This window comes from Giraffa tippelskirchi, chromosome 7, assembly GCF_054371585.1.
Source record: "Giraffa tippelskirchi isolate mGirTip1 chromosome 7, T2T-mGirTip1v1.2.pri, whole genome shotgun sequence".
In the NCBI taxonomy this organism is placed as follows: domain Eukaryota; kingdom Metazoa; phylum Chordata; class Mammalia; order Artiodactyla; family Giraffidae; genus Giraffa; species Giraffa tippelskirchi.
Genome location: NC_137281.1, coordinates 9,703,738 through 9,723,901, shown reverse-complemented (window position 1 = coordinate 9,723,901; position 20,164 = coordinate 9,703,738). Strand labels below are relative to the sequence as shown.

General features: G+C 48.0%; 1 protein-coding gene across 21 annotated transcripts in view; it reads right to left on the bottom strand.

The window, feature by feature from the left end:
* The window catches only part of SYMPK (symplekin scaffold protein), a 40,560-nt gene that overhangs the window by 12,429 nt on the left and 7,967 nt on the right, over positions 1 to 20,164 (bottom strand). For 9 of the 21 annotated variants that reach the window (XR_014060867.1, XM_081515623.1, XM_081515615.1 and 6 more), the window contains 15 exons: positions 19,886 to 19,972; positions 17,022 to 17,145; positions 16,814 to 16,879; positions 15,187 to 15,240; positions 15,016 to 15,089; positions 13,180 to 13,306; positions 12,307 to 12,556; positions 10,826 to 10,996; positions 9,381 to 9,620; positions 7,498 to 7,652; positions 4,995 to 5,145; positions 3,434 to 3,638; positions 2,436 to 2,586; positions 1,251 to 1,486; positions 131 to 212 (listed from right to left, as the gene is read on the bottom strand). Coding sequence is in view for 17 of the 21 variants with exons in the window: in XM_081515623.1 (XP_081371749.1) it covers positions 131 to 212; positions 1,251 to 1,486; positions 2,436 to 2,586; positions 3,434 to 3,638; positions 4,995 to 5,145; positions 7,498 to 7,652; positions 9,381 to 9,620; positions 10,826 to 10,996; positions 12,307 to 12,556; positions 13,180 to 13,306; positions 15,016 to 15,089; positions 15,187 to 15,240; positions 16,814 to 16,879; positions 17,022 to 17,126 (2,067 nt within the window). In the remaining 4 variants the exon portion in view is untranslated. Of the gene's footprint in view, positions 1 to 130; positions 213 to 1,250; positions 1,487 to 2,435; positions 2,587 to 3,433; positions 3,639 to 4,994; positions 5,146 to 7,497; positions 7,653 to 9,380; positions 9,621 to 10,009; positions 10,157 to 10,825; positions 10,997 to 12,306; positions 12,557 to 13,179; positions 13,307 to 15,015; positions 15,090 to 15,186; positions 15,241 to 16,813; positions 16,880 to 17,021; positions 17,146 to 19,885; positions 19,973 to 20,164 lie in introns of those variants that run through there. The other 12 variants (XR_014060868.1, XR_014060866.1, XR_014060865.1 and 9 more) reach the window with 4 other exon arrangements.

The following is a 20,164-nucleotide window of genomic DNA, read 5'->3' as shown; positions in this document are numbered from 1 at the left end:
CCGGAGCTCAGGGCATCTGCAGTGTGCCTCAGGGGTATCTCCCTTGCCTCAGTCAGATCGGGCCCCTCGCAGAACCCCCCACCCCAACCCAGGCTGCAGCAAGCACGGCCCCGCCCACACCCATCCTCACCTCATCCTCACAGTACTTGCGGATCACCTCCAGGGCACTCTCGGTGATCAGCGGCGCCTCCAGCACAACCTTGGTGAAGATCCTGCCGGAGGGGGAGGGACGGAGAACGGCTGCAGAGGAGAGGCCCCTGGGCTTCCCCTTCCTGCTGACTGCAGCTCAGAGCTGGCAGGATCCCTCACAGAGTGCTTGCTCAACCCCCTGTGGACAAAGCTACAGAGGGCTGGAAGCAACAGAGTAGGGTTCAAATGCCTGGGGAGAGAGAGGGTGACATGGGCAAAGACTGCCTCTCTGAAACTCAGTTTTGTCCAATGGGGATTCCTAGCTTGTTTAAAACAGCAATGGGAGGCAATGATGGGGGGGAGTGGGAAAGAGTGTTGTATTTCAGACATGGTGACCACCAAAGGCTGCTTTTAGATACTTTAGTCAATGCTGGTAGATAAGAAAGAGCTGGCCATGCAAGGGGTAGGCAGAGAGGACCCCAGGTAGAGAACATAAAGTGCCAAGCTTGGCATGTGTGAGAACACAGGACTGAAGGCGGGTGCAGCTAAAGTCAGGGTGGGGGGTGGGGGGTGGGCAGGGAAAAGCAGAGAGGCCAAAAAAGAGGCTTGAGGGGTTGGTGGCGGCTAGATTGTACAAGGTCTCCCAGAGGCCTAGTAAGGAAGTCGCATTTTGTCTTGAGGACAATGGAAGGTTTTTAGTGGGGAAGTAGAGGCTTTACATTATCAAATGTCACCTGTGCTGCTGGAGAATGGATACGCTGGAGGTCAAGAACAAGGAGGAAGCTACAGAACCAATTCAGGCAAGAGATGGGGATGGCGAGAAGTTGACCCCCAGAACAGGCCTCTAAAGCAGGCACTGTTATCACACATCATGGGAGAAAATGGAGGCCCATAGGTGAGTGATGCAGCTCAGTCAGAGACCAAACAGCAGAGCCGGGGGACAAAGCAACACTGAAGAGACCTGGTCTGTGCATGGGGAGGGCAGGAGAGGGGGCGGCTCGGGACAGGCGCGTGGAGGACTGACTTGGGTGCTGATGAAGAGCTGCTCAGCGCCCAGAAAGAAAAGGCAGGACACGGGATGGGGAACCCGAGGACAGCGGGGTGCAGGGCCACCCCCTCACCCGTCCTTCTGGTCTGGCTTCTCCTGCAGGCCAGAGAGCAGGCGGATGAGGCAGTCCTCGTACTTGTCCAGGGCGCCCTTGACACCAGCTGCGAGGTAGGTGTTGTACTCCTGGTAGAGCCAGGCGAAGGCCAGGTCCAAGCGGGCCCGGACATCCTCCAGGATGAAGGACAGGACCTCGGCCTTCAAGCCCGAGTCAAACTGCGTCACCAGGCTGGCCAGGATCTTTACGCGCACCTGACACGGGAGTGAGGATCTGTGTCAGTGTGGGGGGGCGTGCAATGCCAGGCACCTCCCGACCATGCCCTGCGTCTGCTCCCGCCCATCCTCAGGGAGCCAGCGCAGACCCAGTGTTAAGTGAGGAAGGAAAGCTGAAGAACCTTATTTTCAGGAGGTCTCATTTATATGGAAAAAAAAAAAAAACTGAAAAGGGAGAAAAAAATAATCTACACAGAATAAAACTAGGAGTAATAGCTAAAATTTCTAGGAGAAATATCTAAATTATAGATATATAAAATTACAAATATCTACACTGTATCTAAAGTGTATCTAAAATATAAATGTCTAAATTTTTAGAAGTATTATCTTGAGTACACAGAAAATGATCCTGAAGGATTCCCTGAGTTTGTTTTTTGGTCGGTTTTCTTGGGGGGCTGGATTGCAGATGGGGACTAAAGAAGACTTATGATCCCTCTATGGCCTGGAAATAATTTGAACAGAAAGCATATGTTCATATACTGTTTGGTTAACTAAAACTAAACGTCAAAACTTGGGGAAAAAGCCACTTGACTGAGGTTACAGTCCCAGCACGTGGCAGAATCAGGATTTAAAGCAGGTGTGGGTGTAAGTGTGTCTGCCGCGAGAGAACAAGAATGCTGTGGACTGCAGGAAGAGCAAGCACCCCGACAGCCTGCGTGCAGGGGGCTCTTCTTGTAGCCACCCTGTGCTGGGGGACAGAGCACGTATGTCCACACACATCTTCTTCCACGTTGCCTGTGAGGAGCTGCTGCTATCATATCTGCTTTATGGGAGGTCAGAGTGAGGCTGGGAGAAGCGGCCGGTGAGCGGCAGTGCCAGGGTCTGGGGCCAGGGAGGGTTAACCCTGAGACCTGTCTCTCTGCTGGGACGTGCGGCAGGCTCTTGGAGAGAGGGACTGGGAGGAGGGGCTGGGAGGACGGGGACACACCTGGGCGGCCCCGCTGCAGGCCACGGCCTTCTCAGCCCGCAGGATCCGCTTTACAGCGCCCAGCTTCATGGCCTCAACCTGCGCATCCGTCAGGGGCTTCAGCACGTCACTCAGGCGGAAGATTTTCTTGCGCCCGCCAGCGCCCGCCAGCCTATGTGTGAGAGTAGGGACAGGAACATGGTGACTCCGAATGTCCTTTCTGGAACTTGGGCCCCACCCCAGACCATACAGACAGAGACAACCCCGCACTGTCCCTCCAACTCCCCAGTGACCCCGAAGCACTGCAGGGCGATGGGAGGGCAGGGGATGCTGTTCTGCTTTGGTACACGGTATCCGAGGGGAGGCCGCTATAAGGAGCAGGCGATGGATGATGATGGGAGACCTGAATGAAGAGAGGGAATCAGACCCTCAAGTGTCTGGGGATGAGCTCTCTAGGCAGAGGAAACAGGGGGTACAAAGGCCTCCAAGTGGGGACATGCGTGGCCGACCAAGAGGTTGGTGTGATGGGAGGAGGAAGCAAGACGAACGGAGAGCTTGGAGGGGCAGCAGGTCAGGTAGGGCCCTATTGGCGAGCCTGGGTTGAGGACAGGGCAGGGAGAGGCTGGATTCTGTGGTCTGTAAGGCAGGTGATGATGGGGACAATGATGGGAACAACCAGGAGCACTTCCTACGTGCTAGAAACCACGCTAAGTGCTTTTTACCTCAGGATCACTGTCCACCCAAGAGCCATCTGATTTAATCATCTAACCAGCACTATGAACTCATTTAATCCTCTCTCATCCTCAAAGACAGAGAGATATGATCAGCCCCATTTTAGATACAAGCGGGTAGTTTTATATATGAGAAAACAGCCAGATAAGGTCCAGTGGTTATGGCTTTGACTCTGGAATCTGACAGATACAGGCCCAGACCGATCTCTGTTTATCTGCCTTCATCTGTCACATACACACCAAAACCAGGCCCCAGTTTCCTACACCAGCACCTATCAGGGGACTCACCGGGGCTGTGTGACGGGGATAATGGGCTCCGGCCTCCTCTTGGCCTGGGGCGCCTCCTCCTCCAGGGAGGACATGGAGCTCAGGGAGCCCACAACCGAGATGGCCTGGCCCTGGGCTGGCAGGCGCCGCTTGATCAGGACGCTCTCCGGCTTCACCACCTTCTCCTCCTTGGGCTCCTCTTTGCACTGCTTGGTCTGTTCCACGCCTGAGGAAAGTGAAAGTGAAATTGCACAGTCATGTCCGACTCTTCGCGACCCCTTGGACTGTAGCCCATCAGGCTCCTCCGTCCATGGGATTTTCCAGGCAAGAATACTGGAGTGGGTTGCCATTTCCTTCTCCAGAAGATCTTCCCGACCCAGGGAACCGGAGTCTCCCGCATTGTAGGCAGACGCTTTACCATCTGAGCCACCAGGGGGCTCTTGGTGTGTCAGAACCACCTGCTCCCACCCAAGGACCTCCTGTGGGCCAGGTTCCACTCTAAGCCTTGCACACCCAAAATTCATTTAAATCTGCAAAGCGTGGGTTGGATCCCTGGTTGGGGAATGAGGATACTGCAAGCTCTGTGGCATGGCCAAAAAAGCAAAAAATTAGGGAAAAAAAAAATCTGCAAAATGCTTTTCTGGAGCAGGAACATTTTTCATCCCCACTGTGCAATAAAACGACTGAGGTTCAGACAAGAAACATCACTGTCTTTTGGTCGGAGTAATACCAGGTACGCCACTTTAGAAAGCTGATGAGTAGTTTCAAACAGCACTGAACATGCCCAAAATCACGACCCAACAATTCCACTCCTTTGTATAAACTCAACACAAATGAGGGCACAGCAGCTTTATTCATAACAGCCAAAAACTGTATAAAGAGCCCACAGGTCCGTCAACAGAGGAGTGTGGATAAACAAATGGGGGCCTATTCACATAAAGGAAGACTAATGTGCAATAAAAAAACAAACACTTGGTTTATACAGCAACATGGATGAACTTCAAAAACTTATGCTGAGTTAAAAGTAAGCTGGAGGCTATGATCCCATTGATAGGAAGTTCAAAACTAAAACAACTCACCTATGGAGACAGAAGTCAGGACAGGGGATGCATTGAGTCTCTACTGGAAAGGAGCAAGAAGGAACTTTCCAGAGTGCTGGTGACAGTCTTTCTCCACCTGGGTAGTGCTTACACTGGCGTGTTCACTTTGTGAAAATCCACTAAGTTGTACACTTATGAGCTGTGAGTTTCATTGTACATAATTTATACCTCAGTAGCACAGTGAGAATGGGAAACCACCTGAGGCTCGGTGAGGTTAAGTAACTTGACCAAAGACACACAGTTATTAAGTGGCTGAGGGAGTCTGGTTCCTCTCAGACCTCAAACACAAGTCTGCAGGACTTCAAAGCCCAGGGCCTGAAAATATTGAGCACTTACTACATCTATAGGACCTGTGATTATTGACACCTAAGATCTCATATGGTTTTCCATTTGCACATTGACAAAGAGGTGCTCTTCCAGGAAGGAGAACCCAGTGGCAACAGTGCCAACCCCAGCCCTGGTCAGCTCCCTGTGGCACTCACCTGGCCCCAGTCCTGCGGCCGTCATCTGCGTGGCCATGAGCCGAGCCAGGTGCTTGATCTGGGCTTCAGTGCCTGCTGACTCCACTGGGGTGTAGATCGCTTGGAAGGAGGCAGGCATGGCCTCGGGCAGGTACACCATGCTGATGAGGACCTGCGAGATGCCAGGAACCTTCCTTACTTATTGACCCAACAAATGCTGGTTCCACACCCAGGCCAATGCTGGCAAAATGGCAGTGATGAGGATAGACCTGGGCCTGCTCTCACGGATCACAGATTCTTGTGCAAGTGAGAGAGAAAACGAGTACTGATGCAGTGTGGGTGGTATACGAGAGAAGGAGAGGGTGCCAGGGGTCACACCAGGAAGGCCAAGGACAGCTTTGGCTGCTCCAGGCAGTGGCATGTAAGGCTGAGAATTGAGAGGTGGGCTGGAAGCAGACTGATACGGAGTGAAGCCTTGCAGTGGTGGGGGCAGGTGGGTGGGTAAAGTCCAGGTATGGGAACGGCATGGGAGAAGGCTAAGAGGCACCAGAGCTGGTACTCTGCCCAGAGAGTGGAAGGAGGTTCAGTGACAGAGTATAATATGAGCTAGAGATTGATTTAAAACAAACAAAAAATCAGTACCCTAATAGAACAACATATCCACGTCTGTCAGGAAATCGGTAACAAAAGAAAACCTTCAACCCCCCTACAGGCTTCGAAGTTTAAATGCATGCTCTTAAATAATAACTACAAGAGAAAGATAATGAAATAAAACACGTAAGATGCAACTACAATGATACTTAAATGGAAAATCAGACCCTCAAATGCTTACATTGGAAGAAAATTGAAAGTGAAAGTCACTCAGTCGTGTCTGACTCTTTTGCTCCAGGCCAGAATACTGGAGTGGGTAGTCTTTCCCTTCTCCAGGGGATCTTCCCAACCCAGGAATCGAACTGGGGTCTCCTGCATTGCAGGTGGATTCTTTAACAACTGAGCTATCAGAGACTGAACACTAATAAGCCAAGCATTTAATTTTGGGGAAAAACGTTGAAAGAAAGTAACATGAAAGAAAGAAAGACAGCAGAAACAAACAAAAAAGAAAAAAAGACAGCAGAAATAAAACAGAAAAGGTTATTAAAGATGATCAAAAAACTTAAGAGCCAGTTCTTTGAAATGGCTTAAAACAAGCAAATCTATTGCAAGAATATACAAAATAAAGAGGAAGGACACAGTATTAGTGACAAAAAAATGGCACGTTACTACAGAGACAGCAGGTATTACGAGAGTAAAAGAATCCTATGAACAACTACATGCCAATAATTTGAAAAAGACAATTTCCTGGAGTGTGACAGGGATAGATAAGGTAGAACAAGTTGATGGAATCCAAATCAGGCAGGGCCTAAGGCAAGTTGAATTTAAGTTTTATCTGGAAGGAAGCAGAGAGCCCTGGCAGGGATTTGAGCAGGGGAGCTTCATGACTTGTACTTGACAAAGATGCCTCTGGCTGTTGCAGGGAAAGCAGAAGGCAGAGTCAGGAAGAAGTGGTCCTCTGTGGGAAGAGGGTGGGGCCTGGACAGGGCAGGGGTCAGTCAGCGGGATGGGGAAGAGGGGAAAGACTGGGGGTGAGGGGAAGGCAAAGAGTTGAACTTCCAAGTTTCTGGTGTGGGGACGAGAGGCATGTATGGCAAGAACACAGGAGGGGCCATGGGCCTGTACTGGAGTGGGAGGAGAAATTTCACAAGTTTAGTTTTGACATGTTAAGTCTGAGGTGCCTGTATAACACTGAAGGAGAGAAAGATGCAGGTGGCCAGACACCCAGGCCTGGAGCTCACCAAAGAGATGTGAGCTGGAGAGTAAACTCCTCGCTGCCCCAACTGCCCAGCAGCTAACCCCCTTGGAGCCTCTAGGGAGAGAGAAGGGAAAGCTGATGGTGACTGCCATCGAGCATGGGAAGAGATATTCTCCAGGAGCGCCCAACAAAAAGGTCTCGGTGCTGCTACAGCCTGAAGACTGATGTGAGGACCACCACCTTCCCACCTCCTCGCCCCTCCCCCACTCCAACTGCCTCATCAACTCAACCAATGGTTCTGTTACTTTGGAGCAGGACATCTTTGAAAATCTAAAAATAACACTGGTCATCCCACCCCACCAATGCTAATCCCACACCACATAACAAACAAGTCATGGGGCTGATGCTCCAGTTAATAGACCTAATAGGCCCTCCCTGCAAAGGAAAGGAGAGAGAGTGAGCGGATCTAGATTGAGACTTAGAAAACCCGAAGGGGAACTATGATGGGGGGGTGGGCGGTGTGACAGTGACCTCTTGAAGGAATAAAGATCATGTCAGAAAAGGTCCATCCAAGGTGAGGAAGGCCCAGTGGACCACATTCTCCCAATCCTGAAAACAGAAGTGTTTTAGGTCTGATGTCATCTGCAAAAGGCAGGCAGTGTGGAGTGGAAAGGCAGGGAAAGACCAGAGACCCTTGCTCCCCGCCTTGTGGGAAAAGGCCCCATGTGTCCTCACCAGATTGGCCACATTGTCCGGTGTCAGCAGAGGCTGGAGGAATTCGGCTGTGATGTCTGTGTCTGACTGGCCTGAGATCTGGGCTGAGGCCTTCGAGGTTCCCGAGGGGCCTGGCTCCAAGTCCTTGTCCTCGTCGTCTTCCCCCAGGTTGGGCTCTGGGATGGAGGAGACAAGATGCTGGCTCTCTGGAGGGAGCACTGGGCCCTTCTCTCCTTTCAGGTACCCCTGGCGGTCCCTGCCCCCAAACAGCTTCAGCAGACAGGAGCAATGCAGCCATGCGACCCTGGGGAACTACCCGCCTCTCTCTAGGCCTCAGTTCTCCTCATCTGAGAAATGGAAATATCAGCCTGGCTGATCACACTAAGCTCCCAGACGACGAAAAGGTTAACTAATAAGCTCACAGAGCTTTATTGTTTAAAAACACCTATCTCTGAAATAGTACTCAGCCTCAATGGGAATTAAGAAAATGTAAAACATCCTAATAAGACAACAAATTTGCCTATATGATGGACAAAAAAAAAGTCAGTAGTGACAGTTGTTAGTGGGGGTGTGAACTATGGAAGTGTAAACTGGTATAGCCTTTGGGAAGGGCAGCTAGATGGTAGGTCAAAATTCTAAACGTGTATACCTCTTCAACACAGCAGTTCCACTTTTAGGATATACCCTAAAAACTTACTCACAGATATAGCTAAGGTAAAATGTACAGAGAATTCACAGCAACACTGACGGTACAGAGATATGGCATACAACTTCTATCAAGAACAGGCTGGGTGAATACAAGTACAGAGGTTCTAGCTCAAGAGAAAAAACTAATTAGTATGAACCTTATAGAAAAAGCTTTGTGTGCAAAGATGTTCCCTGAAGCTGTAGTTATAAAAGTGGAAAAGCTGGAATGTTCAATAGAATGATGATTTAAGTAGATTAAGGCAAAAATATGACATGTAACACAATCTCTTCAAGTCTGCAACACATGTAACAAAGAGCTGATACCCTGCATTAACCAAGGGCACCTCCAGTCCAATTATAAAAGGCTGAAGAGCCCAATAGAACAGGTACTTCACATAAATGCAAACAGCTAATAAATGTAAAACAATGCACAGCCTAACTCCAAAACAGGCAAGAAAGCGAATTTAAAACAAGAATACCATTTATACCCAGGGTTTATGCAGCGGGGTATCTGGCACTCACACACTGCTTGGGTGGAATACACTAGTGTGATTTTTTTGGAAAAATGCTATCAGAAATTTACAGAATTCCCTTGAGATCCAGTGGTTAGGACTTCCTGCTTCCACTGCAGGGATTGTGGGTTCAATCCTTGGTCAGGGAGCTAAGATTCCACATGCCACAAGGAGCGGCCAAAATAAACAAAAAAAAAAATTAGGTGGATAGGTAGAGAAAAACAGATCTTTACCTCACTCTTCATACCAAATAAGTTATTTTTCAAAGTGAAAAAAACAAAACCAAAATTCCATCCTTTCTTTTTTTGGGGGGAGGGAGCATCATGGGATCTGTGTATTGCAGCACAGCCCCCCTCAAGAAATTACTTCTCACGAAAGGAGAACTCTACACATCAAAGGCATTTCTGAAAAAAAACCTAAGTGCTAATACTTGTGGCTTCATTACTTTTGGGGAGAGGGATGAAAGGGAGACTATTTTCATTTTACTCCTTTCTGTATAACTTGAGTAATTTATAATTACTTTTGAGTACATTATATTCTTTAATAATTTTACTTTGACATCACTTATTATATGTCATTATATTTATACAATATAGTTTGTCATGTAAATTAAGCTTACGGTTTCCTGTAAATAATTAGACATTTTGAACGTGGTCAGTCCCTGCCACCACCTCCTGCCAGGCCTGACTCGGCTCCTCAGCTCACCCAGCTTCATCTTCTTGAGCGTGGAATCCGAGTCATCTCGGGGCCGCTTGCGGGCATCCTTGCCACTGGGCATGTTGCGGGCAATCTCCGCCTGAGGCGTGCCCAGGTCCACCAGCAGGGTGGTGATCTGAGCCTGGAATTCCAAGGATGCTGGGTGCTTCAGCACATTCAACAGGTGCAACTTGAGGTTCTTACGCACGCTGCTCACCTGAGATTTGGCCAGCGTTGGGGGCAGGTTGGCTGTGAGAAAAGTAGCAAGAGCTTTATGCTGTGGACAGAGCTCATGGGGCCCTGCCCACCTGACTTCCTAAGCCCCAGCTTGGGCAGTGGTGGCAGGCATCTCCTAGCGGAGTTCCTTCACTCTCAGATCTACTGTATGGCCTTCCCCCTGTACAAGCGGATATTCCCTTGAGAGGTCGCCCTCAGTATTAGTCAACCTTAAAACAGAAAACTCAGCCTCCCTTTCATTAAATATTAAGTCTCATCTCCCTCTACCTTTGGTCTGGAAATTCCAACACACTTGTCCTAGGGAAAGTGACAGTCACCTGCAGAATGTTTCAGCTGAGCTGCCACGGCAGTTCATTGTTGGTCCCTGACACCAGAATGACCTTCAAACGTCTAACAATCACCTTGAGAGGTGAGTCTCCCCTGTCCCACAGCAAAAGAGGATGCCTGCAATTGTGCCTGCCCAGCATCCTTTCCCACTTTCTCAGCCAACAACACTCCCATTTTCCTTTGAGGGAACCACCCCGGCTCCATTCTCAGTCCAAGGGGGCAAGAGGCTCCGGGCCAGTAAGAACACTGCAATCCCTTGGCCGTTGTGATTGGTTGGCAGATAGGCTCACAATGTCTTCTTGGCCAATCAGAAACAATGAGCCCTTGGACCTCTGCTGGAAGGGCTGGGAAGGAGACATTCTCTTTCCCATAAGGTTGCCAAGTAGATGGAATGGAAGTCTGGAACAATTGGGGGCCATCTTTGCTACCCTAGGAAAGAGACACCTAAGAGCCAGGAGAGGGAGAGGGACTCACGATCTTCACACACTCATGCCTCAGCCCCATACTTTTCAGTTTCACACATGCACAGAAGTAGAGAAAACAGGGTAATGAATCACCATGCAGCCATCAACATTTCGCTGATGTTGGCACATCTGTCCTCCCTGCTTTTTTAGGGGAGACAGGGGAAGAGCTGGAGTATTTTAAAGTACTTAGACACCAGGTCACTTCACCCACACGTACCTCAATGTTAAAACCAGCTCTGAACCACGTTTCTGTCACGTGCAATCACTGAAAGATATGTATCTAACCTAGAGAATCCTTCCTTATGTCCATAACCTACTAGACTGATGAGGATGAATGCTTTAGGGGCCTGCTATTTAGCCCACATTTTCTCAGAAAAGAGGAGACTGGTCTGTGGACAGGGGAAGTGGGGGAGGGGACCAACCTACCGTGGAGGGTTTCGTAGGCCTGAATCACCTCAGACATGAACATGGGCCTCTGGCGGGCAATATTGGCCAGGGAGCCCAGGGCTGTGGTCAGGTTGATGGAAGAGATAGCGGGGTGCACCATGAACTTGAGCAGCTGCTCCAAGGCTGCCTTGCCTTCTTCCCACAGCACATCTAATGAGGGAGAGAAGAGAATCAGTTAGTAGGGGGCTTTCTCCCTGGCATCCAGAGAGAGCAGTCTTTGGGACCAAAAGGAGAAAGATCCTCATACATGGATAGCTGTGACTGGCTGAAAAAACACAGGAGATTTAGTGAGTGATGAGTCTGACTATAATATTATTAATAAAAATTTAGAGATGATGCTGAGAGCGTGGGCTTGCAATGCTGACAACGTAGAAATAACTTAAAATATCCAGCTATAAGGAATCTGTCTGAATTACATGATGTAAAACTTTGAATATGTATACATGTGACAACACACAGAAAGGACTCAAAATTCTTTGAACCACCATGCTTCTTGATCCAGTCACCAAAAGTTAACTCCTAACAACTGTGGCAAATATCTTTCCTAACATTTCTTATGCAAAAACATACTGGACGTGACATTATACGACACAGTGAATAAAATATAGAATGTAATGTAGCCATTCTAATGGAATATTTTGTAACATCTGAACATGTTTGGAAGAGATGTAACTTAATTTTTGTTGAGTTCAAAAGGTTGTCAAACTATATAGAAGAACAGCTAATATCTGTGGAATGCTTACTATGCTAGCCATATTAACTCACCAAAAGCTCATACTAACACCCTAAAGTAGATGCTATAATAACGACTCCGGATTTACCAATGAAGAAACAGGCTCAGAGAGAATAAGTCAGTTGCTCAATGGCAGAGCAGAGATTCAAACACAAGTCACTACACTTTCATGCCTCTCAGCTGGAAGTATTAAGCATGGCCCTGTTTTCTGTAAACAACAAACCCAACAAACATAGAAACTATGAATATATACATATAAATACCTATCTTTGCACAGAAAAAGTCCGAAAGGAAACAATACTCTTAGCAGTATTCATCTCTGAGAAGCAGGACTGGGGAAGGAGGTAATTTCCCTTTCTACTCTATATTTATTGCTTGACACTAAAACATGCATGTACCACCTTTATAATTTGCAATCAGAAAAACTGTATAACTAGGTGGTATTTACTACTGAGTGCTCACATTCTCATGGCACAGTACTACAAACCTGGAAGGGTACTACTACCACTTTCATTTTACAAAAGGAAGATATAAAATTCAGGAAGAAGTAATTTTCCCAAGCTCATGTGAGTGAGATAACGCTGAGATTTGAACCTGGCATCAGGGCTCTTAAGCACTGTATTAAACTGATTCCAGAAGTGAAAAACTAAGAAGGGAGAAAGGAGGAAGGAGGAGAAGGGAGCCGGTGCAGTGACAGATCAATGGCACCAGCTGACGGGGCACTCACTGTACTGGATGTAGGGGTGGTCACGAGGGATGCGGTCCAGGCTGATGTCGTGCTCCTGGCGTCGGGGCACCTCTGAGTCAGCCATGCGGGGCGAAAGGGTGACAATGAGGCCCTCCACAAACTTGATAGCATGGGTACGGATGCCATCATTGTCCGAGTCCAGCAGCAGGATGATGTCCCCAGCCATGGCCGACACCATATCCCAGCAGGCCTCCTGGAGCTCGCTGATCACCCGTGACTTCACCATCCACTGTGTGTGGGCCGGGGAGGGGTGGACACACAGACAGATGGGAACAAGACACCAATCACCGACTTCACCACAACTCAGAGATCCACAAACGATGATAAATACATTCACCGGGGACAAATTCACTGGGTTACAACTCTGTCCCTGGCCCTGGGCTAGGCGATGCGGGGGACAGGACCCAGCGCTGACCAAGCCAGGCCTGGTCCTGCCCTCGTAAGATTCAGAGGTAGTGACAAGGCCGAGTGTTGAAGGGTCAGATCTTAAAGGAGCCAAAACAACAACGATGCCGACCTCACAAGGTGGTGGCAGAGGGTAAATGGATTTCTTCCTTTCAATAATGTTAATGTACTTCACACCACAGTGTGGACCCAGCTGGCCCATTTGGTCACAAGAGCTGGTTCTCAGGGAATGTTTTCAGAATGCATAAATGGATGGATGGATGCAGGGAAAGATGGGTTAATGGCAACTCCTGGGCTGTTAGAATTTAGAGCCCCTTGTTGTCTGTTCCTAAAGATTGACAGCACATCTTGACCTTGAAAGATGTGATCTGATACTGGTTTTGAATGCTAAGAGACGAATGAGACCTGTCAGGCCGGGACAGCCCCCGGTGGGCAGGGAGCTCCTACCTGCAGGGCCACCTTGTAAAGCTGGGTCATGGTGAGGATGGCCTTCTTCACCACATTCACATTCTCATCTCTCAAGAGCATGTTGAGGTTGGCGATCAGTTTCAGCAGCAGCTCAATGTCTCGCTTGCTGGGGATGGAAGAAGAAAGGCAAGGTCAGGGTGGCCTTTGCACAGGTGATGGGAGCCTGCGGCCCGCAAGGAAAGGGAAATCAGGGCCAATGTGTCAGAAGACTAGAATGCAGGTGGGCACCTGTTGTGTTTGCCAGCATCTGGTACCTTCGGACATAAGTGCGCTTGAATACCGTCTAGGTTGGTCCTGTGACACCCACTCTTTCGTACTATTAGGGCCCCACAGTTCACCTAAGAGGCAGCAGTGCCAGACCGACCACTGGTGTGAATCTGAACAAGCAACTTTGTCTCATTTTGAATAGTTCCTACCTCAAGGCTTGCTGTGAAAACTGCAACAATACATGTAAAGATCTTAGAATGGTATAGAAAGCATTCAATAAGTATTAGTCATTAATATTTTAAAGCATTCTGTCTTATGTAATCATGAGTTTTGTTTACTAATTTGTTTACCTAAGATGGAAGGCTCTGAAAGTAGAGGATCCTTTCCCATCTGAGTACTAGCAGAGTCCCAGTTGTTGTTGAAGGAAAGAATGAAAAAGCCTTCAATAAATATTTGTTCAGTGAATGAATAAGGCTACACCTAGAGCTCAGAATGTGAATTTTCACATCATGTTACAATCTCAAACATTAAGCTAATCGGTTGAAAAATATGAAACTCAACTATCACCTACACGAAGGCAGGAACAATATCTTTTTTTATCCACTGTTCTATTTCTACAGCCTGACACAAATGCCTGGCATATAGCAGTCACATGATACATATCTGGAACAAAAAGTGTTTTGGCAAACTCAGAATATGTACCACAAATTGTCCCAGTAATAATCTATTAAAATTCTGAATCACTATGTTACTTACCTGAAATTAGTATATTATAAATCAACTATACCTCAAAATAATATCACTTTTTTTGCTTGTTTGGAAAAACAGTTAAATTTTTAAAATCAGAAGTGCTATATATGCTAACATGCTAAAAAAAAGACAAAACTAACGCTTATCAGTGAGTAGAGGGAATGGGGAGGGGCAAGATGGGGTAGGGGGATTAAGAGGTACAAGCTACTACATACAAAATAGATAAACCTGAAGGATATATTGTACAGCTCAGGGAATATAGTTAATATTTTATAATAGTTGAATGGAATATAATCTATAAAAAATTTGAACCACTATGTTGTATATCTGAAACTAATATATTATTATAAATCAAGTATACCTCAATTGGGAAAAAAAAACTCTCCCAGTAAAAGATGGGAGATTGAGAATCTGGGCAATAGTGTTATGGACATGGGTTAAAATCACAGCACTGCCACATACTGGCTGTGTGACCTTAAGAAACTCACTTCATCTCTCTTGATTCACAGTTTTCTCTTCAGTTAAATGGGCCAAACAAATACCCCCATGTATGAGGACAGAATAAAAAAGTATTTGGTACAGCAAGGGAAGTGGTTGAAAAATGGTCCGATGTTTACAGTTTGAAGCCAGAGTCGACAGTCCTTACTGATGATGTAGATGTGAAGTGTGGAAGAAGTAGAGGAATAGTGGATGAGTCCAAGATTTGGACCTTATTAAATATTTGCTGGGGAATCAGGGGGGGAGAATGGGTGTGGGAAGTAGAGGGCAAGACTCTCAATCAGGGTAGGGCCAGGCCAGGAGCCCAAGAGGCCGACTCCAGTAGGGGTGCTCCCACGGGTGCCCTGCAACGCCCCGTACCAAGCCTCCTCGATGAAGCCAATGACGAATTTGCGCACTTCGATGGACTTGTCTGCCTGGAAAGCGATGATCTCCTGCCAAGGTCAGGAAGAAAGTGGGTCAGAGTTGCACCAGGATCCACTCCTTTACCATACCCAAACCCATACCCTTTCTCTCCTGTTGGCCACTCACATCCAGGAAGTTGTCCAGTAGTGTGGGATCTTTGTTGATGATCAGTTCCTGGACCTGGAAGGAGATCGGGAAAGAGGAGGAGGACACACATATAAAACCAGGGGCCAGTCAGTACAGACAGGCGTGTGTAGGAGAAAACAGCATGGGGACAGCAGTGGCTAAGTTCAGTTCAAATTCAGTTCAGCTCCCAACATGGCCTAGGCAAGTGGCTTCCCCTGAGTCTGTCTACTCTTCTGTAAAATGGGAACCAGAAACGACAGCTTATAGGGCTACTGTGAGGCTCTGAAGATGCTACAAGGCGCAGGTCCTGGTGGACCAGTGAGTATGTGATATAGACGGAAGCTAAAGAAAAGAGAGAGGTGCCACAGGACTCGTACCTTCCTGAGGCTCATCCAGCAATTCTCTCCACACTCCTTCTGTTTCTACTCCCCATTCAACTGCCACAATTCAGCAGGCATTTTATCACAGTGAAAGCCCATTTCCTGAGGCCCTTGTGTAATACCTGCCACGCTCTTGGGAATAAGCCCTTCCCAAAGACACTCTCACAGAAGCTCAGTGCCTATGAGCCAAGGGACTACTGGTGAACAGACCTGATAACCACCCCATGAGGAAGGCCCCGTCAGAACCCCACTCACTGCTGGGGTGGAGTTGGCTACCCAAGGCCATGTGCAGAACAAGTAGAACTGGGGTTCCCTGAACTCCACCTGCCTCCTGTTCTGAACCACACTGCTGCTGCTGCTGCGAAGTCGCTTCAGTCGTGTCCGACTCTGTGCGACCCCATAGACGGCAGCCCATCAGGCTCCGCCGTCCCTGGGATTCTCCAGGCAAGAGTACTGGAGTGGGTTGCCATTTCCTTCTCCAGTGTATGAAAGGGAAAAGTGAAAGTGAAGTCGCTCAGTCGTGTCCCGACTCTTAGCGACCCCATGGACTGTAGCCTACTAGGCTCCTCCGTCCATGGGATTTTCCAGGCAAGAGTACTGGAGTGGGGTGCCATTGCCTTCTCTGGAACCACACTCAGCACTCCCAAATTCCCCATCCTCTTTTGCTTCTGTACAAGCTATTCTGCCCTCTGCTCAAGACACTCTCCCTCTCTCCCTTGGCCTGGTTCTCTCCTCCTCCAGGTCTCAGCTCAGATCTCTTTCAGGAAGCCCTCTCTGCCTCTCTGACTGCCCGCCACTAGGCTGGGTCAGAAGCCCCCTCTGGGTTCCACACCCCCCGGGGGGCCTCCATCTCAGCCCTGCCCACTCTGGGTCCCCAATGTCGGGTCACCTGCATGTCTTCCCCACTGGACAGGACTCTGTCGGAGAAGAAACTCGAGGATCAAGAGCATAGCATTTGGAGTCTGAATCCAGCATTCAAGTCCTAATTCTGCCAGGTCCTAGCAGTGACTTTGGGCTAATTTAAGCTCTGAGACTCTACTTCTTTCTCTGTAAAACAGAGAAGAAATTACCCTGCCTCAGAGAGCTTTTGTGAGAATTAAACAATAGTGTGACCGAATAGCACTGAGTACCATATCCCAAGCGCTTAAACGTGGACACTAGTGTTAGTACCAGTGCCCTCTTTTTCTGAGGTTCCCATCCTGGTTCCTCTTTTCCTGCTTAGCCCAGCATCACCCTCCTCCCCTCACCTGTTTGAGCACTGTGATCTTTGAGTCGTTGGTGATCAGTGCTGCCTGGTTCAGGAGATCCACCACCTGGAAGGAAGGTGAAAGGGAGGTCAGGGTGCTCACCCTGCCAGCCCAGCTCCTACGAGGCTCCTGAGATCTTCCAGCTAGGGGTGGATCGCCCCCAGAGAGGGCCTTGGCCTCCCCACTCCAAACCTCTCTCCATACTCACTCTCTCTGACGTGGTCATGCCATCGATGCCCGGCCCCTCCTCTTGAGTGAAGAACTGAGATGCCACGCTCCGGCGTGTGACACTGTCCCCACTGCTGCCTGCCATGGCTGCCGCCCAGTACTCCCTGGAGAGGAGGATGGACCAAGCTCTGGGCCTTTACTCCACTATCTGTGAAGGGCTCAACCCTCCTTCCCAGCCTGTTGGGTCCTTTCAAGCCCATCCCCCTTCCAGAGTCTGGATCCAACTGTACGTATTCGTGGGGTTGTAATCTGGGGGAGACTGATGTCTCCCGGCTCAGAGGCTGTACCCCATGGAGTACCAAGCCTCACCTCCAGTACTTTACAGAGAGCAGGCTGACCACAAACAACTGCTGGAGAACTGAGCAGATGAACACAGAGCAGTCACCTCTCTCTGGTCTCAGTGTCCCCCGTCTCTCCAGCTGGGCTGTACTCTGCATTGGACACCAGAGCCAGCTTTCTAAAACATAGCTCTGGGTCCTCCACACAGTAGGTAAGTACTCAATACATCAGAGAAGGCCTAATCAAATAAATTATACTTCTGCCATTTTCTGGAATATTATGGCGCTGTATTTTAAAAGGAGTGGAGGATATTTCTGGACATCTCTGCCAAAGTCACACTGGGAAAATCAAGAAATAAGAAGGATATCAATTACAGCACTATTCCTAGTAGCAAAAGACCACTGTCAACCCGAGTCTTCTCAAATAGGGAGAAGGGCTGAAAAACTGCGATACATCCACAAAATAAAATATTATGTAACTATAAAAAAAAATGAGACAAATCTCTGTGTGCTGATAAACAGTGGGCTCCAGCACATATTAAATTAAAAACAAGCAAAGTGAAGGCAATGTTTACTGTATGCTCCCTTTTCACAAAAGAAAGGAAAAATATATGTATTTGTTAAAAAAAGAAAAAAACAAGTGGAAGGAAAAACCAAAAAGTAGAAAAGGGAGGAAAGAGAAAAAAAAAGGATGGGTCTCAAAGAATTATCATCATGAAAAGATGACAGTGACAGTCTGCTGCCTCACAGAGGAATGTATATGATTCACCTGATTTTTGTCAAGTTTGTGTATGTGTATACACAGAATGACCTGAGGCAAGAAACAGCTGGGTCTCAGCTGTCTCTTCCGTAAATCAGGGATGATAACAGTGTTGATCTCCCAGAACTGTTCTGAGGATTAGATGAGTTAACATACATAGTAAACATGAGATAATATAGCCATTTTCACGTGCAGGGAAAGAGATCTGAAGGCTATTGCATAAACTATTAATAATTTGAGGAGGTGAAAAAGATGCATCTTTTGAAAGAATCATAATATACTGTACACAGCAGTTTATACTTAACAGGTATCTGCTGAATCAATGACTATCCAACAGCCTCCTTCCTAGTCTCCCTGCTGCCTGTCACCCCCAGATCTTGCTTAGAGTCAAAGCCAAGTCCTCACCAAGGCCAGGAAGACCTTATATGATCTGGCTCTTCTGTCTCTGCTCTTTCTCTTGGCTCTTTCTGCTCCAGTCACTCTGGCTTCCTCGTCATCACACCAACATACCCTTTCCTCTAAGCCTCTGTGCTTCTCTTCCTTCTACCTGGATCACCCCTCCCTTCAGATACTGCCACAGCTCCCTCCCTCCCTATCTCCTTCAGGTCTCAACTCAAATATCCCAGCAGTGAGGTCTTCTCTGACCACCTTATTTCAAATTTTGATTTACTCTCCCTCACCATCTGTGTCGCTTTGTTTTTCTCCATGGCATTTATCATAAACACACTACATATGTCTAAGCTCCATGAGGGAAGAGGTGTGTGCGTTCACTTTCTCTATCTCCAGCATGGAATAGTGCTTGGCACCTAGTGAAGTAGAAGTGAAGTCACTCAGTCGTGTTCGACTCTTTGCGAGCCCATGGACTGTGGCCTACCAGGTTTCTCCATCCATGGGATTTTCCAGGCAAGAATACTGGAGTGGGTTGCCATTTCCTTCTCCAGGAGATCTTCCCAACCCAGGGACTGAGCCCCAGTCTCCAGCATTGTAGGCAGACGCTTTACCGTCTGAGCCACCAGGGAAGTCATCTAGTAAGTATTCAATAAAAATCTGTTGAGTGTGACTTCCCTGGTGGTCCAGTGGTTAAGACTCTGAACTTCCAATGCAGGGGACACAGCTTTAATCCCTGGTGGGAAACCAGGATCCTACATGCCAGGCAGTGTGACCAAAAGATTAAAAAAAAAATCTGCTGAGTAAATGTCAAAGGGCTTCAACAATCACTGGGCTTAGTATCCCTCAGTATCCCTTAGTATGCCCTTTGGCTCTGGGCATGCTTGAAAAATAACAGCTAATATTTTTTGAACATTTAATACGTGCTGGGCACAATTCTCACACAGTAACTTATTTAAACCTCACAACACTCTGTAGCCCATCAGGCTCCTCTGTCCACTAGAGTGGGTTGCTATTTCCTCATCCAGGGGATCTTCCCAACGCAGGGATTAAACGTGAGTTTCCTGCACTGCAGGCAGATTCTTTGCCACCGAGCCCCCAGGGAAGTCCCAATTCCCACGTTACAGATGTGGAAATTTGAAGTCCAAGGAAGTAAAATCACTTGATCAAAGGCTCACAACTTGTAAGATTTAGACCCAGCAGCCGGGCTGCGGAATCTAGCCTTCTTAGTACCTGCCGGACTGCCTCGCTAAAAAGAACTGCTTCCCCTGCCCCCCAGCTCTGTTCATACAAGTTAAAGGTCATGGCCACCCAACAATTCAGTATACTGCTGTTTCCCAGCAGAACACAATGAACGCTTTCATAATGAACCTTTCTTCTTTCATGATGAGAATACACTGAGTCACCCAAACTTTTTACCTGGTCTCCTTCCTCTTCCACTTTTTTAAAATGTATATCCGTATTTCCTTTGGGCTTCCCTTGTGGCTCAGCTGGTAAAGAGTCCACCTGCAACGAGGGAGACCTGGGTTCGATCCCTGGGTTGGGAAGATCCCCTGGAGAAGGGAAAGGCTACCCACTCCAGCATTCTGGCCTAGAGAATTCCATGGACTGTATAGTCCCTGGGGTCGCAGAGAGTCAGACACGACTGGGCGACTTTCACTTTCAAGTATTTCCTTTACTTTCGTCAAAAGGAAGCAT